The sequence below is a fragment of the Fundulus heteroclitus genome, chromosome 2 (genome assembly GCF_011125445.2).
Source record: "Fundulus heteroclitus isolate FHET01 chromosome 2, MU-UCD_Fhet_4.1, whole genome shotgun sequence".
Taxonomy (NCBI): domain Eukaryota; kingdom Metazoa; phylum Chordata; class Actinopteri; order Cyprinodontiformes; family Fundulidae; genus Fundulus; species Fundulus heteroclitus.
Window position 1 is genome coordinate 26,868,654 of NC_046362.1, and position 20,713 is coordinate 26,889,366.

Below are 20,713 nucleotides of genomic sequence, written 5' to 3' on the forward strand. Positions count from 1 at the left end.
ACCGCTTTGGCCGAAGATGAGATCCGCTAAAGAGATCCGTTCAGACGCACATAAAGGTTGCCTTTGTCATCCGAAAATTATGAATGAAGTCCGTTTCAGTTAAGCCGCTCACGTCGCTAAAATTTGGATTTCTTCCTCTCCTCTTCTTAAAAAGATTGCGTTGGTAAAGTGCTGGCTCCGGTTGGAGAATAACTTAAAGAACGCAAAATACGCTGCAGCATTACGATCCATGTTTACTTCCGCAAACAATGAGCACGCTGGCTACGCATGACGTCATCGCGTCCTCTACTGCGCATGCGGGACACTTAGGTGTATGAATGCATTTCACACACAAGATCACATACAAGTCGCATATATATAATGTGAACGGACACGCAAAAAAATCCGATTTCACAAAAAAATCGGAATTGAGCATTAAGACCTGCAGTGTGAACGTAGCCTAAGAGCGCCAGCCTCACAGTGCAGAACCCAAGCCATTAAAATCAATGTGTCCACCCTCATCAGCCACGTGCGGGTCCGGTTACCGAGGCCGTGCTCCCGGATCAAGCTTCTGAATTTCATGCACCAAACAGGAAACGTCGGGCGCTAGACAGCAAAAAGATCCTGTGAATTTCAGACAAAAAAAAATCACCTCGCCAACTTAAGCTAACTTGACGAGTACAAACAAAACGGGAATATAGAGGGAGCTGTTGGTGCATGAAATAGGTTATTTGTGAGCACGGATAGTAAGTTTTGCCCTAAAAAAACGACAACCATAGCTGTTTTTTAATCATTTATGGGCGACGGCAACAGAAAGGAGCACATGAACGTCTGTTCTGGGGAGCACCCTTTCCACAGCTGGAGCCGCAGCTGGCCGCTGTGTTCCTGGGAGCGGTGTGAGCGGCACCATCGCCAGTGTGAGGCCAGGGTTAAAGTGAGCTCTGCTTTCTTAGCACCTCATCAGAGCCAGCAGCTGATCTCCTGCTCGCCACGCTGCACTGGTGCAATAACGCACACAAAGGTCAGGTCCAAGTTGAGAATGCACGCACACCTTTTATTAGACTGACATTTAAAAGTTACTTGGGTACCTTTTTCTGCTGCGTTTATTTTTATTTTTTTTCTTCCACTCACCTTTCCATTAAAAGGCTGTGATCCAGCCCTCAGTGAACCGCCACCTACCTTAACGATGACCTTTTGTTGCCTGTCCTCCTAGTGGACGGCCTCCATGATTGTGAAGTCTGCAGTGTTCCTCACAACCGTTAAACCCACACTGCAAAAACAGAACTAAAAGTAAGTGAAATTTTCTTGAAATCACTGTAATTTTCCTTGATTAGAGCAGGTAAATAAGACTATTCGCCAATGGAATAAGATTTTTGCACTTAAAATAGGAACAATTCATCTCCCTCGTCTTATTTCAAGTGCAGGATGTCTAATTATGTTATTTTAGAGATGAATTGCTCCTGTTTTAAGTGCAAAAATCTCATTCTATTGGCAAATAGTCTTATCTACCTGCTCAAATCAAGGAAAAATACACTCATTTCAAGACATTTTTACTTATTTTTGTTCCCTTTTTGCAGTGCACAACACATTGGACGTTGTGTTTCTACGGGTTTTATGTAATACTCCGAGAACGTCGTTGAGTTTTTGTTAGCGTTAAGCCCTAATAATCAAAACACTTTCAACATATAATTCTCTTTCTAATGAGGCTTTATGAATTTCACTTTCTGCACTGAAGCTTTGAGATGATGAATCACATTTTGCAGGGATATTCAAATGCACGGAGAGAGGCTCCTCTACCAACCCACAGATCAGCGCCTCTCTGATAGCTCGGCGACAAAACAGGAGCAGCGCCAGTCCCCCTGCGGTCGTTGCATAACAGCTACGCTTTGAAGGTGACTGCTGCCTGCTTTCTGCCCTCTTCTCGTCAGGCTGCGGCGGTCCGTCGCTGACAGCGCGCTGAAGCCGGGTCTCCTTGGGCGAGTGTTTTTAACGGGTTTCTGTCGAAGCGGGGGGCGAATAAAGAGGACTAGGAGCAAGTGATTGCTCCTCTTTAATGAGGCAAGGAGGGCGGAAAGTGATGTCGCAGGGCCCATAACTCATTGTCCTTCACCTTATTTGCCCGAGCCAGAGGTAGGGAACTCTGCAGCGATTGGCTTGCTTCTCGGGGGCTTGCCTCTGTGCTATAAGCGCCTCCCATCTTGCGCCTCTGCATCAGTTGTGTGAATGAAGAGTCATGGTTATTGTATACGTGCACAAATAAGTATACATCCTGTGCTCTCCTGCAGCATGCACTCCCTTGTCGGTGCGCGTTGCCGATTAAGCCGCGTGCTTTTTTAAAACCGTAACGTATTACCAAGTTGTGCGGGAAGATCAAGACGCTGCACTCATTAACCCGTCCTCAGAGGTTTGACCGGATTTGGCTCAGACTTATATTTAACTGACTGACTGGTCTGCACGGGCGATAAGTGGAGGCGAGGGGGGTGTTTAGGCCTTGTTTAGGATGTATACAGATGGTGGAGATGGGTGCCTCCTCTTTCTGTCTCCTCTGCAGTATGCCCGGTACGGCCCAAGAGTCAGCGGTTTGTTTATGGGACTCTGTTTGCCAAGCTAATCTTCCCGCCTTTCAAGTGAGAGCCAGTGGAGTGAAAGAGAGAGGGGGGGGAGCGAGCGAGCGAGAGAGGCAGAGCGACGGAGCAGGAGTGTGAAAGTGAGCCAGGCAGTTGCAGTAGCTGGTTGAGAGAAGGAGAGAAGCGCGTCTGCTATAGGGGACGGTGTTTATTTTATTTTATTTTTTTATTGCGTGCCGAACCCATCTGCCCGCGGGGGAAGCTCTGCCGACAGCCAGGTGATCTCCCAGCGCGCCGTGCCGGAGCCGGTGCACCTGTAGCCCAGTCTGCAGAAGCAGGAGAACGTCTACCGGGAGTCAGAGGGGGGGGGGGAAACAGGAGCAAACGGCGCAGCCTGGACGACGCAGCTCTTCTTCATCGCTTGCTGGATGGGGGTACTTGTGTGCTGCGACTGCTTCTTCTATAGGTAGCCTTCGTATTCCAGTCTCTCATCGTTTCTCCGCAACGGAGTTTGACCTAAACGGTCATATTTTCCCCTTCGCCTCTCTCCCCGTCCCCCTTTCCTTCCTCTTTTCCCCCCCCGGCTCTTTCGCTTTCTCCGTTTTTATTGTGCTGCGGTTTGGAGGAGACGTTTAAGGACAGCGCCGCTGTAGCAGCGGTTCTGCTGTAGTCAGACTCAGGAGGTATCTTGTGGGGGTGGTGGTGGGAGGAGGAGGAGAGGGGGAGTTGCGGACGCGGGGACAGCAGTGGCACCGGGCCAGCTTCCTGTATCTGACCAGAGAGGAGTAATAAACTTTTGCCGGCTGCAGGGTTTTTTTTTTTTTGTGGAGGTGCAGGCGAAGACTAATTAGACAGCCAGTCGCTCAAGCTCGCCCAACTTTTCCTCCCATCCTGCTCTGTGCCCCTTTTGGCAGCGATACACTGTTTGTTTGGGACACGGTGTTCCCTTATAAGGGGAATGTGTTTAGCCTTGTTTGCATTAGACACAAGACTTTGCCCTTAATTTGGCATGTTTGCATTCTTTCAACTTATTATGTTTTAGTTTAAAACTTTCGACTTGCTGCTTTTTTTTTTTCAAGTACTCAAGCTAAGATGGCGAAAAGATTTTAAGTTGGACTTGGCGGTAGCTGGCGCAGAAAGGATCTGCTTCTCCTCCTTTTTGTGGTTGCGGGGTTGGCGAGCCCGACGGTGCCTTTAACTGCCGTATAAAGTCTAAATATAACTCCCCAGCTCTGAAGGAGCGTTTGATGGCGAGCGTAAAATTGTAGCTTTTAATGCAGAGACACACTGCACAGCTGGACTGCATTATTCCTGTGCAAGAAGGATGCATGAGTAACAGGGCGCCGTTTAGGCGTTATGACATGGAAATCAGAGGCTCCACATGTGTTGGATGCTGTCAGACACACACAGAGGCATTGTCAAGGTAGGGTGGCGGCCAGAAGCTTCATGTCCTTCTCTCCACCTCTTAAAGAAAAGACCGCGTTGCAACATGGAGACCGCTGTCTAATGGGCTCATTAGACCAAATTAGACTCTCGGGTTTATTTTGGGCTCATCCCACACGCCATATAGCCTGTTAGAGCTGCGGGTTCCCAACCCAGGTCGGTCCTCAAGTGCACGTCTGAGATGCGTCTCTGTTGCAGCACACCTGACTCAAATAATTGCATGACCTCCACAGCAGCCATCAAGGGCTGCAGAGGCCTCTTTTTTAGTCATTTCAGGTGTGTGGCAGCAAGGAGACGCCTAAAACATGCAGGATTGGCTTACCTGAGGACCAGGATCGGAAAACATTCTGTTAGATGGCTCAGGACAGTTGCATGGTTAAATATATATTGAGTAGAAATGCACTGATCAGGCGTCCATGGTCCGTACCGATTTTCTACTTTGCAGTAGAAGTCTGACCTGCTAATTCCCATTTCTGTAGGCTCCGCCTCTTTTTTTTTCTTCTTAATAACTACAATACAAGCAGTACATAATATATATCTAGCAGATTCCTACATAGAGGTAGTAGTTAGGAAATCCCGCAGGGTGAAGAAATGTAATGATAAATTCTGCTTATGTCCCTAATAGGGCTGCACAATGTTAGGTAAACATGGGATTGTGGTAATACTGTGGATTTCAATTAGCCGAACATTTTTCTCTCCCTTTTCTGTGATCATAATGACCCCACCACTGTCCGAGCGTCAGCATCTTGGCCGCTAAGATCAATTTATAATGGGGTTGTAAGTCACTAAAAGTCTGCAGAGTTTTAATAAACGGCATCGGGAATATTAAAGCCTACCAAGTACTGCGTCTAAGCCGTCCTCTGTGGTTGCAGTGTTTTACACCTTGGAACTGTTATTTTTACTTCCAAAAAAAAACGCTTTAAAGTGCACGCTGTTTATTGGCTGAAGATTTGGGGAGTTTGTGGCCTTTAATGCCCAACATGAATAGGAAATGCGCTATTTTCTGAGTATGTGACCTGCTAAATACTGATCTGAGGCAAAAGTGGCAGATGTTAGATTTTCTGGCATGTTGAGCTGTGCATCTCTGCTTTTGTGAAATCCTGTGCACCAACCAGCCCTCAGTTCCCTCCTCTAAACACTATAGTATGTAGCTTAAATCGTGTTTTAAAAAGGTAAAGCCTTGTATGGCGTTATTTACATTGAAGTAAAACATGGATTTTGTTTTTGTGTATTTTGTTTTTAGTACAGTGGTGTCTCTTGTCGTTGGGATGCAGCGTACTGTCAGTTGAATTTATCTCAAACACTTCTGCTGAGGAGCAGCACTGTGCCCCAAAAAACTGCACAGAAAGATCCAAAAGAACCCGACTCAGCCTTCAAAATGCCTTCGCTTCAATCTGACTGGGTCTGATAGCATCTAAAGGGAAGAAAGCTGAGTGAACTGACACCCCTCAACAACAGGGCCCTGAAGAGCTTTACTTTACTCATAGTCTAAAGGAAAACAAATGTAATTTCTTTGACTTTTGGCTTTTTGTGATAGTGTTAAAACTCCTCACTGCATAGAGAGGATTCCCTTTGCTTTGGGTGGATGAGCTTTCTCCACCATTGTGTGCAATATTGCAATTTCCAAAGGACTGCTTGGGGGCAATAACTTGCAGAGTAAAATAGTTCAGGTGCTGTTGCTTTTTTTTTTAGTAAAGGATTTACTATAACTGATTACATCCTCACAGTATTAATCAACAATAATAGTTATATCCTCTTTACCTTATACCGTGCAGCCCTATCAAATAACCATTTAAATATTGGTTTGTATATTTGAAATAAATGGAAGTCAGCAGCAATATGCAGGGCATAGATCGAGGAGAGTCATCTAATTTCTTGTTTATAAGCTTTTATTATAGCTACTTTGATGTTATTCTTGCATTTAGTTTTACTGATAGTGTTTTACCTTCTGCAGGTTGTTTTTAACATTGACAATAAGGCAAAAAAAAAGGTTGCAACTAAGCGCACACTCTGTTTTATTCTGTGAGCCATTCTGCATTTAGTTGGTAATCATATCAAAGCTTTAAGTGAAGGTCATTATTCTCTGCATATTTAGAGAAAGAAAGATACAATTTCACAGTTTAGCACTGCTCGAAATCAAAAAACCATGTGACGGCAATGGTGGTGGCAAGTGTCGCGTCGGCTATCATTTGTTTTAAAAAGACAATTTCCTCGCTCCTTTCTTTCCTTCCATCTCTCTCAGGTGTCAAGAGGGAGTGTTTTCAGGCAGTCCTAGTCTTGAAGATGTTTCTTTCCCGCTTTTGTTTCTGGTCCAATTCTTTAAAAGACAAAAATGAGAAATTTAAAAGTTTCGTTTTAGATTAATTTATATTTAGATGAATTCCTTTATGATTAAAGAAGCACTGTGTATGTTTTGACCCGAGTGTTAGCTTAATTTGTGATATGTCGAATTGACTTTTCAGGTCAAAAACCAGCACATGGTGTGAATTGACTCCATCGCTGAATTAGTCAATCCTAGCTCCCCTTGATCCCGAGAGCTGACCTTACGTGTTTCTACTTTTGTCATCAAGTCAAAGTTTGTCATGGCCAAAGGAAGCAAAAAGCGGAAACTATGTCTGAGGAGGCCAAAAACAGAAGCGAGACAGGGATTGATCCAGAAAAAAACCCCAACAAGAGCGGATATGGAAAATAATTTGCTTGGTGGTGTTTGATGAAAACAGACATGACACTTACCTGGTCAGACATATTTTTGGTTCTCTGATATTGGATTTAATCTAGAGGGTGAATGTGGCCTTGTCTTTACAAGTAACTAAATGACTTCGTAATCTGCTGGTCCTGCTATCAGATTCCAAAACACAGAGGGAGACTGTTTAATTTTGCAACAGTGCAATGTTGCCAGTGGCCTTCAGGCGCTCTAAACCTGTAGGTTACATGTCTAGCACCCCTAGTGGCTAAAGTTACATAGTGCTTATTTAATTTGCCGCATGAAAATCTTTTGTTACCCAAATCCTTGATTGGGTTTTTTTGAGTTCCCGACAATGAATGTCATGGTAAATGCATTCGGAAATGGAAAACGGGCCATGATGCTGTTGGTGTCTGGCCCGGGGACCCTTCACATCAGGGTTTTCAGCTGGAAGTGTGGTTTTTAAACTGAGTCAAGTTTAGATGACAGACAAACCCACATCTAAGATTTTTTTAAGTTCAAGCTAAATATAAGTATCGAAGAACACAAACCAATTTAGAAATTTGTACTTAGTGTAATCTAGTCCAGAAGTCTCAGATTTTATCTTCTAGAATCTAGATATTTATCATCTAGGTTTTTAAATAAAGCTGATCAAACAAAACAGGGAAATGGTCCTTTCCCACATTGCCTAACCCAGAAGCTAACTTGATTAGTCATTTGTAGAGTATGCAGATAATCCAATCCAACTATGTAATTTTATGTGCTCATGTGAAGAATATTACAAAAAACTAATTAGAAATACTGAAACAATTTAGTGGGAAAATTAATCAGGAATCCTGATGACTACACGGGCATGCATACTGCAAGTTCATGATACTTGGAATATGTTAGACAGCAACTATTACATTACAAATAGTCCTTTTGCAATGGTTATTTCGGCAATATATTTTGCGCCCAATGGTGCAGGTTGGTCTGAATCAAGTGGTTTAACGTTCGTTTAGCCTAACGCCTCATCTTTGACCCGCTGCGGGAACACAGGAACATCCAGGCCTCGAGGCTTCAGCACATGACGAGGGCTGGTGTGTTGTGCGTCCTTCCCGCGGATCAGCGTGGATCAGTTGGTGAACTTCATAACGTGTGGCCGTGGAACAATAGCTCCGAGTGTATCATGGCTCTGAGTGTATCAGCAGAGCGGACCCTACCGGTTGCCATGTGTCTCTCATTAGGCCCTCTTTTGGCCGGACCGGCTGCTTCCACCGAGCTGAGACGCGCAGCTCAACAAGGGCACCATTCTGCTCCGGCAAGCCGATCGCTCCATCGCCCAGCCCAGCAGACTCGCAGGTCCGGCTCGACACTCACATGGCCCTGAATTAAATCAACATAAAATTATTGGTCTGGTGTAGAGGGGGAAAGAATTATGACATGATTGTACATTAAAGTTTTGTATAGAAGAGCTGGATGGAGTAATTCCTTGTAGCCGTCGCACTGTGTAAAAATCCTGATGTGTAGTTGATCAGTATGGGTAAATTCCACTTTTATATTTGTGTGTTTTTGTTTCTGTTGAACTCGCTGCCCCTGCCAGAGTTATTCCTCCACTCTTTCCACCAGCGTAAATGAATCATTCATTCAGGCTGTAGGATTTGACCGATTTCATTATAAACCTCCTTGAATTTGCAGGTTTTTTTGTTTTGTTTTTGTGGTTTTTCTTGTTTATTTTAAAGACTGCAGATCTCTGAAAACGGCTCTGCTCAGACGCGCTTGGTCAGAATTTTATGCAGCCTTCGGATCTCCGGTTTTGCAGGGCTTTGATTTACAGATAAAGATTTCAGTCTCCTTTTAGGAAATGTCATCAATGCTTCTAAAATATTTTTATAGCCTGTGTGCGAGGAGGAGTAATTTATTTAGATTCAGGGGACTGGCCTCACTGAGTGGATATGTGTTAGTGGGGGTTGAGTTCCTTTTAAATACAGTGGGTTGTTAATGATAATAGAGCTGACAGCATAACTTCTCATTAGCATCTTATTAGTGTTTAGCTTAACGTTAAATGCTCAAAAGGATGAAGTTTCAACTTCAGATTTCTTGTTTTCGGTTGAGCTCTCCGTCCCCGTTTTAATGCTGAATGAGCTGCAGATGCATTTTTTTTTTATATTGCGAGCTTCTTCCACCTCCTATGACTATTTGACTTGAGAGATTGTAAACACCTCGTTGAGTCGTCTTTACTCTGTAACAACTTCCACACCAAAGGTTGTTTTTGTCAGTGCAATCCGATTGCTGTGACACCTTCGCAGAGTGAAAATAAAATCACACCTTTTTGAGTTTCTGTCCATCCGTTCAACTTTATTTTTTACTTTGGGCATCACTAATGGATTGTGTACGGAGGAACATGGAAACTCGCAAATGTAACACCGAATATTGCTTTTTGAACAGGCTCATTCACTCTCCTCTGTTCCGACTTGTCATCTCTGCGTGCATCCATATGGTTTTTATGGCCAGCATTAAAATGTACAAGTTTATGCATTTTTATTTCAAGTCATTTTCAGAAATTTTCTGAAGAAGTCTGTGACTGTTGTCTTTGGTTTAATCTTGACGGAGGTCCTCCTAGGGGTTTGCCTTTAGTGGACACTATGGTATAAAAATCACTTTTTTAATCTCCATTCTCAGTTTTTTATTACTTCAAATTACACTCTTCCTGATAGGTTTGATTTTATTGAAAAGGAGTCTCGTGGGGAGACGGTCATCCGGGGGCATCTTTAGATGTGCCTGTCTTGACCCATCTGGCTGTCCCTCGTGACGTCCACCTGGCCTCCCGATTACTGCAGAGGGCAGACCACCTCACACACTGGAACAATTGCATAATGCAGTCTCTTTGTGTGCTGTGTGTGTGTGTTTTTCAGAAGTAGCCTTGTTCTGCTGGCTCAGGAGGAGAAAGAGATGGCCTTGCATTAACCTCACCTCCACTTTTAGTTCCTCTCTGTCAGCACACGCGCTTAAATTAAAACAAAGTGCACACGTTATTGTTTTTGGGTTGGGTTTTTTTTTTTTTTTTTCCCTCATTTTTTGGGAAGTTTTTATTGTTTGAACAATTTTCACATCCGCCGAGGGTGCACCCGGTGAAAGGTCAACTTTAAAAGTCGAATGGGAGCTAAAAACTTGAGTGAGTAGGCAGGCCGACCCCGTTTAGGCAGTGAAAGGTTGATCAAAACTGAGTATTTGGCAGGTCAATGATGGCCTCATTGTGTTTGTTGTGGTTTGTCTGTCGGTCACGTGGCAGGAAAAGGGTCTGATAGAAAACCTTACACCAAGAACCACGTTCCTGGAGACCTTGTAAGGCTTCTGGAAGGTGAGCGTGGAAATTGGACTGGTTTTTGATGTCTGGGACTTCTCGGCGTAGCTTCTGAGAACAAGAGGCCCATTTACAGGGAAGCGGAAAGGGCCTCGGCGCCTCACTTCCTGTTTATTGGGTTTGTCCGATGGCTGGGTGAAAGAGGTCCGCTGATTAGGCGCAGCCTGATTTAATAGAGAAAATAGTGTTAAATAGGTAAAACCTCCTCATTTGAACTCTGCGTCAGACAGAAATGCACCACACGCTCCGTCTCGTTCGCATTTTTTTTCTGGAAAGCCGTGCAATCCTGCAAAACCGCGTCCTCTCCTTTGGTTCGGTGTGTTCTAGGGCTGAACAATTAATCGCATTTTCAATATAATCGCAATTTAAAAAAACGCAATTTCCAAATCCCAGAGTCTGCAATTTTTGGCTATGTAACAATTAGTGAATTAGACACGTCCATTAGGTGTCGGTAAAATGTTTAAAGTGGGTTTGCCTCCATATGGAAGGGAAGACAGTTGCAGCAGTGAGATAATCTAATTGCATTACTTGTTTTAGAGTTTATATAATCATACATAGCATTAAGTACAGGTCAATCAGTTTTAATACATACTTTATGTTCAACAAGGATTGATGTCCAAATGAACTAAAAGCTGTTCTCTTGAACAATATTCTGATTAATAGAAACATTAAAAGTTCTTGTTTTAAATAGTCCTTATTTACAAGCAACTTTATTTAGAAGCAATTTCAACTTCAGCAATTTTTGTTGCTTGTGGTTGATGCAGAGAAAAGTCAAAATTGCAATTTTGGTTGAAATATATCGTAGGCAGAACGCAATCATTTCTGCTCTGAGTTTAGATGCTGTGGGTGTTTTAGCAACTAATCTGCACAGCGAGGAAACAAGTTGATTTGTTGTTTGTATATGTTTAAAAAGACATGATAAATTAAACTGGAAAAAAAATTGCATTAAATCGCAATATCAAGAAAAAAAATCGCAATTAGATTATTTTCCAAAATCGTTCAGCCCTAGTGTGTTCACTAAAACGTCTTCTGCAGCCTTTTCCTGCTGATCTCGAAGCCTTTTTTGTGTGCAGACAGATGTGCACACTGAACCATCCCCCCACAGAGATATGATGTCACTGCATTAACGCATCTTCCCAGGTGGGCTCCAGATACGACTCAGCCAATCGGAGGCTTGTCTCCACCTCACTCCCATGGTGTGGAGATGCTGAAGCGCACACTTTACCTGAGTTGCAGACTTAATAACCACAGAGTATACCGGTCTCCCAACAGCGCATCCCTTATCAAAGGATCGGTGGTGGGTGGAGGAGACGTGAACAAAAGTGCGTCAGTGGAATGAGGAGCAAAGTCATCCTCTTTCTCTCTGTATTGATTTGACCTCCCGTCTGCTTTTTTTCCCCTGCAGCTCTTTTTCTGCAACAGCAGGATCTGCCTCCACCCTCCTTCTTCACCTCCGTCATTAACAGACCATCTGGGCACATCAGGCCTGCTATGAGAACAGGGTTTCTATTTTTTTTTTTTTTTAATTATATAAATAAATCCAGTCTGCATGAGCAATTATGCTTATAATCGCATCGTTTGTTTTTTTTTCCTCTGCTGATACGAGACATTCGGCAATATTTCCTTGTGCGTTCACTTCCATGTCCGCTCGGCCTATAAGGCGTAAAACGTACAACTTACAGCACAAACTAATTACCTTGGAATGTTGCTTCAATCTTCAATGATAAATATTGAACTTTTTTTTTCCTTTTTTCTTTATTGTAGTCATGGCTGACTTCACTTTTATCTATTACTACATGCATACGGGCTTCATTTTACTTGGTTTTGTCATGCTGGAGGCTACACTTTATTCATATAATTCATATATTGAGGTGCAGATTTTGCATTTTCTGTTTTGTTGTATGACGTAAATGTGAAAGTTTATTGTAAGAGGGGGAAAAACATAATTTTGAGGGTAAAATGTACTGTTGAGATCAATTGATTGACATATTAGTCATTGGTTATTTGGGGGGGGAAAATAGTGGTCACCCCAATAATATCGTACCTGACATTTATTTGTTACTTTGATTTTTGCTTCATAGACTGAAGTATAAATGCATAATAAATATTATATGCTGCTATAAGCAATAGCATCCTAAAATTCAAATGTTGCTGCTATTGTGGAGCTCCAGTAGAAATGGTAAATTTTGACCTTTTATATTAGCAGCAAGCCCCTTTCTAGAATGGGTTTTGCCTCTTTAGTATTCACACCCATGTATAATATTGACTTGTGTTACTAAATATTTCAGTAAAAGGACCGAATTTGAAAGTGCAGCCATTTTTAAAGTTCTTCTGCCTGGAGGCGGGTAACCGGCCGTGCCTGGCACCCGGCACTGTGAATCAGGCCTACGGAGCGTTGCACCCAAAACCTCTGGCCCAAGAGTTTGTTTTCTGTGTTTTTAATTCACCGCTGTCGCTAATTGCAATTCCAAAAAAAAAAAAAAAAAAAGAAAAGCCTTTGGGTGGAACCTGGCTAACGAGCAGTTAAGCTCAGCCAATTAGAGATCAACATGTGCTCACCGTCTTGTTTTGATGATTTCGTCAGCTCTCTGCCTCACTCAGTCACATGCTTCTCCTCACCCCTATGCAGGCTCCCTGGGTAATGACTGCTTCCTATGCTTTCATCGCTCCTGGTGTTAATCCGGCTCTCACAATGGAGCAGTTTCCTCTGCGGTCGGACGGTGGGCCGATCCTGTCTAGTCATTGAGGCGGTAGATTTTGTCCAATTCCTTTTTTCCCTTATTTGTACTTCTTCTTTTAGGATTTTGGGTAAACAAACACTCTTGAGAACATGGGATGTTTATATATTTTTATTTTTTTTATGACACGCCTGGGTCCTTGAGTAGAGCTTTTTTTTTTATATGGAGTTGCAGAAGATGAGCTCATTTGATGGTTATTTTCGTGGCTGATTCTGCACCACTAATTAACTTTTTGAACCGCACCACTTGGAGGTTGGTTATCGGGGTGTGTGCGGACAGAAAGGAACTGGCTGTACTGTTTTGTTTTTCTTCTTCTTTTTTTTTTTTCTGAAAACGTCCTTGATCTCCCTGTTTGACCGGCTGGCTGTTATGATAAGCAGAGCAGCAGATGTGAGTTGGCCTGTGGGGGCTGCTGGGAAGACTTGAGCGATGCTCTTCAGAGATACAGCTACTGTACAGAGCACAATGACGTCTGCGAAGGCACAGAGTTCTTACCGTGCCATGTGAAGCTTATAATTAGAAACTGCAGAGAACAGCGGGAGGGTTTTTATTCTATTGCGTCATTTGCCAAATTTAAAGAGGGCATGTTTTTAAGGGGAATATAATCATTATACCGTGGAAGTTTAATGAAAAACTAGCATTTACGTCAAACTAGGGCTGGCCGATGAATTGGTTTTATAATTTATGAAGATTAAATTTTCGGAAAATCAAGATTTTTTTCTTTTTTTTTTTGCCAACACACTCCTTGGGCTTCCAAGAAACTTTGCACTAAGTCAGCCGAAAAAGGGGAAATTATTTTGGTAATGGGTCGCAGTATTTTGATAATATATGTTTAAGAAAAATATATTCTTAAACATATATTGTCTTCTGTAACCCCCAGTCGGTCGAGGCAGATGACCGTTCATACTGAGCCTGGTTCTGCTGGAGGTTTTCCTTTCCGTTAATGGGGAGTTTTTCTTTCCACTGTCGCTTCATGCTTGCTGGGTATGAGGGATTGCTGCAAAGCCATGGACAATGCAGACGACTGTCCAATCTGTATAATATGATTGAATTTGACTTTGTAAAGTGCCTCGAGATGACACGTTTCATGAATTGGCGCTATATAAATAAAATTTAATTGAATTGAATTAAGGAAAGTTCTTGTATCACAAGATGAGGCACAAGTTTGTTTGAAGTTACACAACAAGTGAAGCCTTTTACTTAGATATATACTTAAGTCTAGCTCATTGTGTAATGCCACTAGCAGCAAACATTTTGTTATATTTTCATTATTCACTATGGCAGGGTCCGCCATCTTGTTTTTACAAGCATGTTTCACAGCTTGTGTTTAGTTGCACTTTGAATTCAGGTCAACTTCCAGATGATTAAAAGAAAAGCAAGTTTATGAAATGAAAGGGGGAGAAAAAAAAGAATTGATTGATCTTGATTTGGTTTGGGAGTTTTTTTTATTTTTAATTTTTTAATTTTTTTTAAGTCCAATTTCCCAGCCCTACTTCAAACTAGTTTTAGTTTTGTTGATGTGAGTCTAACGGGCAGATCTAAAACTCACCCTTTCTGACTTTTAACCACTTGTCAGTACTTTTTAGTAAATGTAGTACAGGTCAGCCTGTTCCGCGCTCCTGGGGTTAAAGTTCAGCAGGGCATCGGCCGGCGTAAAATAACAAACACCAACATGCCAGACAGTCTGATTAAGCCGAGCACCGTCTGCTGGGGCAGGAAATGGAAGACTTTTCCTTTGGGAACGGGATCCCCACCCCCAAACGCACCACTTTCACCTCTGATGTCTGGCTGTTGTTGCTGTTCTCGCATGCCGACAGGACGGACAGTTATGTAACAAACCTCGAAACAGGCTGGAGCATGTCTTTAAAAAGCAGACGTATGTATGTAGCATGTGCTCTGGAGCAAAGCGGTTGATCTTATCAGCTGTTTTCTTTAAATCGTGATCTTTTTTTTATGTCTGAAACTCATTACTGTTGACCTCTGGGTGACTCTGAGCCCCGCTGGTCTGTATCCAGTTCACATTTTGCCACACGATTGTCGCATTTACGCTTCCTAAGCTTTGTGTGGCTCAGAGATTCATGTTCAGTACGGTTCCTCTGTGATTGATGGATTCTTCGAGATCTGTCATTGATTTTTCCTGCAGACGTTTAACGTGTTAAAGGAACATTCTGTGCTTGGACTTAATGTGCTTAAGGCGCACGTAGTTGCATTCCTCTTGATTGGGAATATCTAAAGGCCCCTTATTTCGGAGTTGATGAGCTGGAGCAGAGAGAATAATAACCCTCACACCCTCATCTTCATCCCGGTCCGCCTGTATGCGCCTCCACCAGTTCCACCAGTGTGTTGTGTCTTCCCGTCTGGTTTTCCTTCCCCCACAACCCCTTTTGAAGAAGCTACAGTAGTTGATCTGAAAGCTTTGATTGCGCACGCAGTCACAGGCGGATGAAGCTGCTTCTGATTCTGTTTGATGGCCGTGGTTCTGGAAATGCTCGTAAGCCGAAGCATTTCCCAGTTCTAGATAACCGTAGAAAAATAAACGTGAGAGTGTGGAGAAATATTAGGTTTTTCCACACTTCATTCTCTTTCCTATTGTCTAAAGATCACCGTATTCACCCATCTATGGGTTTTTCTATCAGTTGCCTTGTTTTTTTGTTTCCTCCACCCGCCCATTTGTCCATCCATCAGGTTTCCCGTCCGCTGTTTTTTCTGTCAGTCAGCTGGTCCATTCATTCATCAGCCCATCCACCCTTGTATTCACTCATCTGACCCATGTGTTCACCTGTCCGCCTGCCATCTCTACTTCTGTTTGCCCATCCATTCATCCACCCACCTTCTTAAAGCCTGACCACTACAGAGAGTTTCACCCATAAATACGTAGCGAAGTTCAGTATTTACACTTAATAGTCTAAATGAATTTATGAATTCTCGAAATTTGAGAAGGAGAAATTAGTGTTTACTTGTCAGATGATCTCAGCCCTCCTTTTTTTTTTTTCCACATTAATTTAGAAAGAGGGCTCTGTTCACTTTAATGCTTCTTCCTTTACACTGTAATACTCCACCCTGTACATCCTGTGCAAACACGGGTGCAACCCGGAGCCTTTTTCCCGCCACCTCCTCTTTCCATGATGCTCTCTCTTCTCTCTCCATCGCCCTCCACCTTATCCTGCGCCGCACCTTCTCTCCCACACATACAGGCCGCTTTTTGTTCTCCTCGGCAAACATCAGCATGCGTCTGACCAAAGCCTCTCCGGTTCTTTTCCTACGTCATCAACACCCACCGCCCCAACTCCCGAGCCCCAACGCTTGTGCTCTGTGCGTCTCACACTTTTTTTTTTTTTAAATCACATTTCCTTGTGTTTGTCTTCCACAAATAGCACAAAGTAACTCTTTTTTTTTTTACGGTGGTTGATTGGATGCTGGGGATCTGTGCTGTCAGCGCATTCCTGAGTTTGGTTTCTGCACACATTCACATGTGAGCGTCCGCACTCCGGTAAAAGAAATCTGCTTCTGTAAAGCGGAATAAAAGTCCATCTCCACAGAGATTTGCAGTTGCAAAGGATCATCTTTAGTACAATGTCTTTTAAATTGAAGAGAAACATTTTGCATGGGGCTTAATGACTTGAAATGAAGGCCTCTGCAGGCCTGCCTTTTGAACCAACAGATGGCAGCATTGAACCCATTTCCAGTTGGAGCGCTTGGCTCTCACAAGCTGATCCCAGACAGTCTTTTTTTTTTTTTTTTCTTGGTGCTGTAATCTGGAGGTTAATGTTTTGGTTCGGATCAGAAATGTTCAGAATTTTATCTGCTTTGGCACGCAGGCTTGGAAACCTGCTTGTTTACTTATTCCTCCAAAGTTATCGCACACTTCCCTGGAAAAGAGACATCCTTTTCATCTCCCCTTTTTTTTTGTTGGGTTTTTTTAATGATTTATCAGACTTTAGGGAAGCATTTGAGGATTCTTTGTTTCCTTCAGTTATTTAAAGTCATAACATGCTACATATAGCAATGTTGTCGGCCATGCTGTATTTCTTTTTCTTGAATCCCTGTGTTGGCTAAGCGGATGCTGCACCTGTTTTCGCCTGCCTGTGCTCTGTCAGGTGGTTAATCTCCTACACTGAAAGAGTGACCTTGTCCACAGACCTGTGGCCATTTGCAGGATAAAGCCTCATTACGCCTTCGAGCTTCAGGCCTGAGGACCGTCACATTGGAGGCATGTTGTGAACTCCTTTGATGTTGCACCATTTCACTGGTTAGCCTGCCAGTCTACAGCAGCACACAATAAAAGCCATCCCTCATATCTTGCTAGGAAAAAAAAAAAGCCAAACCATTTTAAATTTGAAAAAAACATTTGTTTTCTACCCTTTTTTTTTTTTTTTGGAAAGTTTTCAATCAGTGTCTTTAGGCCTGGATTAATGTTCTTGCATCCGGATTCAAGTTGACACAAGGTTGATACAAAAAGGGAACAAAAAGTAAGTATAGTTTTCTTTAAATAAGTGTATTAGTCCTTGATTTGAGCAGGTCATTAATCTTATTTGCCAATGAAATAAGATATTTGCTCTTAAATTAGGAACAACTCATCTCAACTCATTTCAAGTGCAGTATATATATATATATATATATATATATATATATATATATAATATATATACTATATATATATATATATATATATATATATATATATATATATATATATATATAATCATCTTATTTTAGGTGTTAAATACTCATTCCACTGGCAGATAAGTTATTTACCTGCTCAGATTAACAGCAAATACACCAATTTCACGAAAATTGTACTTTTATTCCCTTTTAGCAGTGTGTGGCCGGTGATTGTTTGGGGCACCAGACAACCGAAACTGCTGAGGTGTGAAATGGCAAAGAGTCGGCCAGGACCTGCTTTTGTCATCCCTCATTTCTTAATAGCAAAATATTAAGAAAATTATTATTTTATTTTTTTTGCACATTACGCTATGTTATCACTTCTGCATAATTTACCCCACACCGTGTCTCACTGCAAGTCCGCCTCATGGCTCACTGTGCCCTTGACCCATTGGACTTATGGGTAAATGACCCCCTGTTCCAGTGCGTGGTGGTGCGTTTGACTGACAGGTGTTTGGCTCCCCTAATGGCAGATTGTAGGATGGATAGAGACTCTCCTCTTCTCAGGAATGTAGGGAGGAGGAGTTCAGTCCGAGCTCAGGGCATGTTGTGACAGGCTCCCACCCAGATGCAAACTTTTTTCACTTTTATTGTACAAACTTCTTCTAAGCCAACTAGTATTTTTGCTCTTTTACTTCTGTGATCCATGGTCGAGCACCTTTTTTCACCTCTTTCACTTTGACTTTATTCTCACTTTCTCCAGCTTCGTTCTCCTTCGCTCTTTCTCTTTGACATGAATCCATGTAGTATCCATGGAGATGGTGATTTATATGTCTGGACACCAGTCTGGTGTTTCTCATCTCCTGTCTTCCTGCAAAAAGCCAATGAACGAGTGGAAATGAGACCCTCCAAGCCTCTCTTCTTTCTCTTTGTTGTAAACGTGAAAAAAACCACCGTGCTGCAAAGCTGCAGAGCATGGCCATTTTAACATCTGAAAACTTGTCTTCTAATTAGCGTGAGCACAGATGCAATTAGGCTGACAGGTATTTCTCATTATTCTCGTTTCTGGCGGTAAATGGAGCAGAAGTGACGATCCTAACGTGTTTTGCTAGTGAAGTGCACAGAATCAAACTGACGAACGCAAAGAGCCAGGTCCAGCCAAGTTCATATTATTTCTCCTCTTGACTTGCTTTTAGCTCGTCTCTCCTTTTGTTTAGCTAGAAATTTTTGTGCAAAGAGCACAGGCATGTCTTTGCATGCTGCCCATCCCCGTCAGGAATGCCGAGCGAAGAAGGGATGAAGCAAAGAAGTCGAGAGAGAGGACGAGCAACGCAGAAGGATGAATGCTGTGAGGCTGGAAGGGAGAGAATAACTGAAAAAAGAGGAAAAACAACCATGATGCAAGATTTTTTTTTCCTTTGTTTTTGTTTCTAGAGTTTGTTGTGTTAGTGGCCTTTATTAACAGTAATTAGACAGGAAATGGGAGGAGAGAGAAGGGTGTTAGGACATGCACCAAAGGTCTTAAGGTCAGGATTTGAACCCTGGGAAGCTGCGTTGGCGTCCGTTAGCCTGTGGGACGGCTGCTCTACTGTAATACATTCGTACATCATTTTAATCGAGATGTATTGATCAGATTTTAGTGGCCAATCTGAGATCTAAAGTTTTTTAAATTTTGTATAGTTTTGACCTGTCATTACTTATATTAGCTGTGTCTGATGTCTCTTTAAGAACTGAGATAAGAAAAGGTATAGGAACAGGCAAGATATCGAGAAAAATAGTTTTCATGCTGAGTTATTATTTATAGTAGAAGCAGAGGTAACATCACACATTGTGTGAAAGAGCTGTCGCTATATAACAGGGTTTTACTGTTTTGAAAGGAAGACAAAATTACTTCTGGAGTTCACATTTTATACAGTTTATAGCATTTAAATGAACATTTAGCATAGTTATCGAGGCTAATGCTACTAAGCTAGCAGTCTCCCTGTTTAGATTGTAGGTCTTTACCTTTTAACTCTGAGATTTCTAGATTTCTAGACTTGTTTCATGACGGTTATGAGCCTGAAAGGATGGCAAAATGGTAACTTGGAGAAAGTTCTGCCTTCCTGTTATCTACTGAAAGTCTTACGCCCTCTCTCTCTCTTTCGAACTGCAGACATGTCACAAAGGTTTGTGGAAAAAGCTTTCCTTTAAATGGCTTCTTACATATTTATGATTTGTTTCACCTCCTTCACATAACAAAAAGCTGCCCATTTATGCATAGACTTATGCTTTTTGTGTGCAGTTTTTGTCATCAGGGAGCAGATCCCTCCCTCAACCCAACAAATGGAGCAATACCGCTAGTAATCTTCTACTCTTGGTGTTTCTTTAGAGCTAACTTTAGATTAGACCGGTTTGTTCTTTTTTTTTTTTTCTTCCTCTCTTTTTTTCATTTGCTAATAATTGTGTGTAGCTGGCCGTGTGTACGACACTGAATTTCCCCACTATGGGACAATAAAGGAATTCTTAAATCTTAATTTAGGGGTCATTGTGCTACAGTGAGAACCACAAAGGGAAGAAGAAGATGGTGGAACTTCTCTATCCCCATGCTGTGATGCATTTAATGCTCTCACACAAACCACCTCTGCCTACCGCGGGGCCTCTTCTTTTTTTTTTTCTTTTTTTTTCCAGAGAATGTACATTAAGATTTCCTTGTCTGTCAACATGTTTGCCATTTTGTTCATTTCCTCTGAATTCGAAGGCTAACTCAGAACTGCCCCCAAGTGGTGACATTGCCCAACAATGATAACGTAATAAACACATTAGATTGAGGGCAGTGGCCCTTGACAACATTTAGAAAACATTGTACCTATTTACATGGATAAATGGAACATAAATGAGCCTTAATTTCCCAATTTCTTTGAGCATCTGTACATTTTTCTATAGTTCTCATACTATTGCAAGTAAAATCCACACTTTGCTCAATAGTTCTGGATTCCATATCGCAGCGCAGGTCATTGGGTTCAGTATCCAGTGTCTCCTGGAACCGCTGACCTTTTATCTGAGGATACAGAAACCCACTGGGCTCTGAAGAACGCCCATCTGCGCTGTTTTCAATGGCTAAGACCTTACCTAAACACGCGCTCCCAAGCCCAGAATGCAGCAGCGACCGCTTTTAAAGGCCAGCTTGGACAGTGTCCGTTTTATTTTCGCCGACTCTGTGTTGGTCATAGTGTGACTCCTGTCCTATCACTTTGATCGCAGGTATGATGGGCAGCTGCGTCCTGCTGGCAGGACTCCAAGGCGCCTCCGCTTGGGTTGTGACTAATCTGCTGCGCGCCTTGAATAGCTGTTGTTTTTCTCTCTTAAAGCACGTGGAATT

The 20,713-nt window shown here is 42.4% G+C and overlaps 1 protein-coding gene across 3 annotated transcripts in view; it reads left to right on the forward strand.

The window, feature by feature from the left end:
- Window positions 1–20,713, forward strand: part of mob2a (MOB kinase activator 2a) — a 97,257-nt gene that overhangs the window by 41,635 nt on the left and 34,909 nt on the right. The window contains exon 1 of one of the 3 annotated variants that reach the window (XM_036151755.1): window positions 2,941–3,012. The exons of the other annotated variants lie outside the window; for them this stretch is intronic. Within the exon in view, the coding sequence (XP_036007648.1) occupies window positions 2,975–3,012 (38 nt within the window). The 5' untranslated portion in view covers window positions 2,941–2,974. Of the gene's footprint in view, window positions 1–2,940; window positions 3,013–20,713 lie in introns of those variants that run through there. 3 annotated transcript variants of the gene reach the window in all.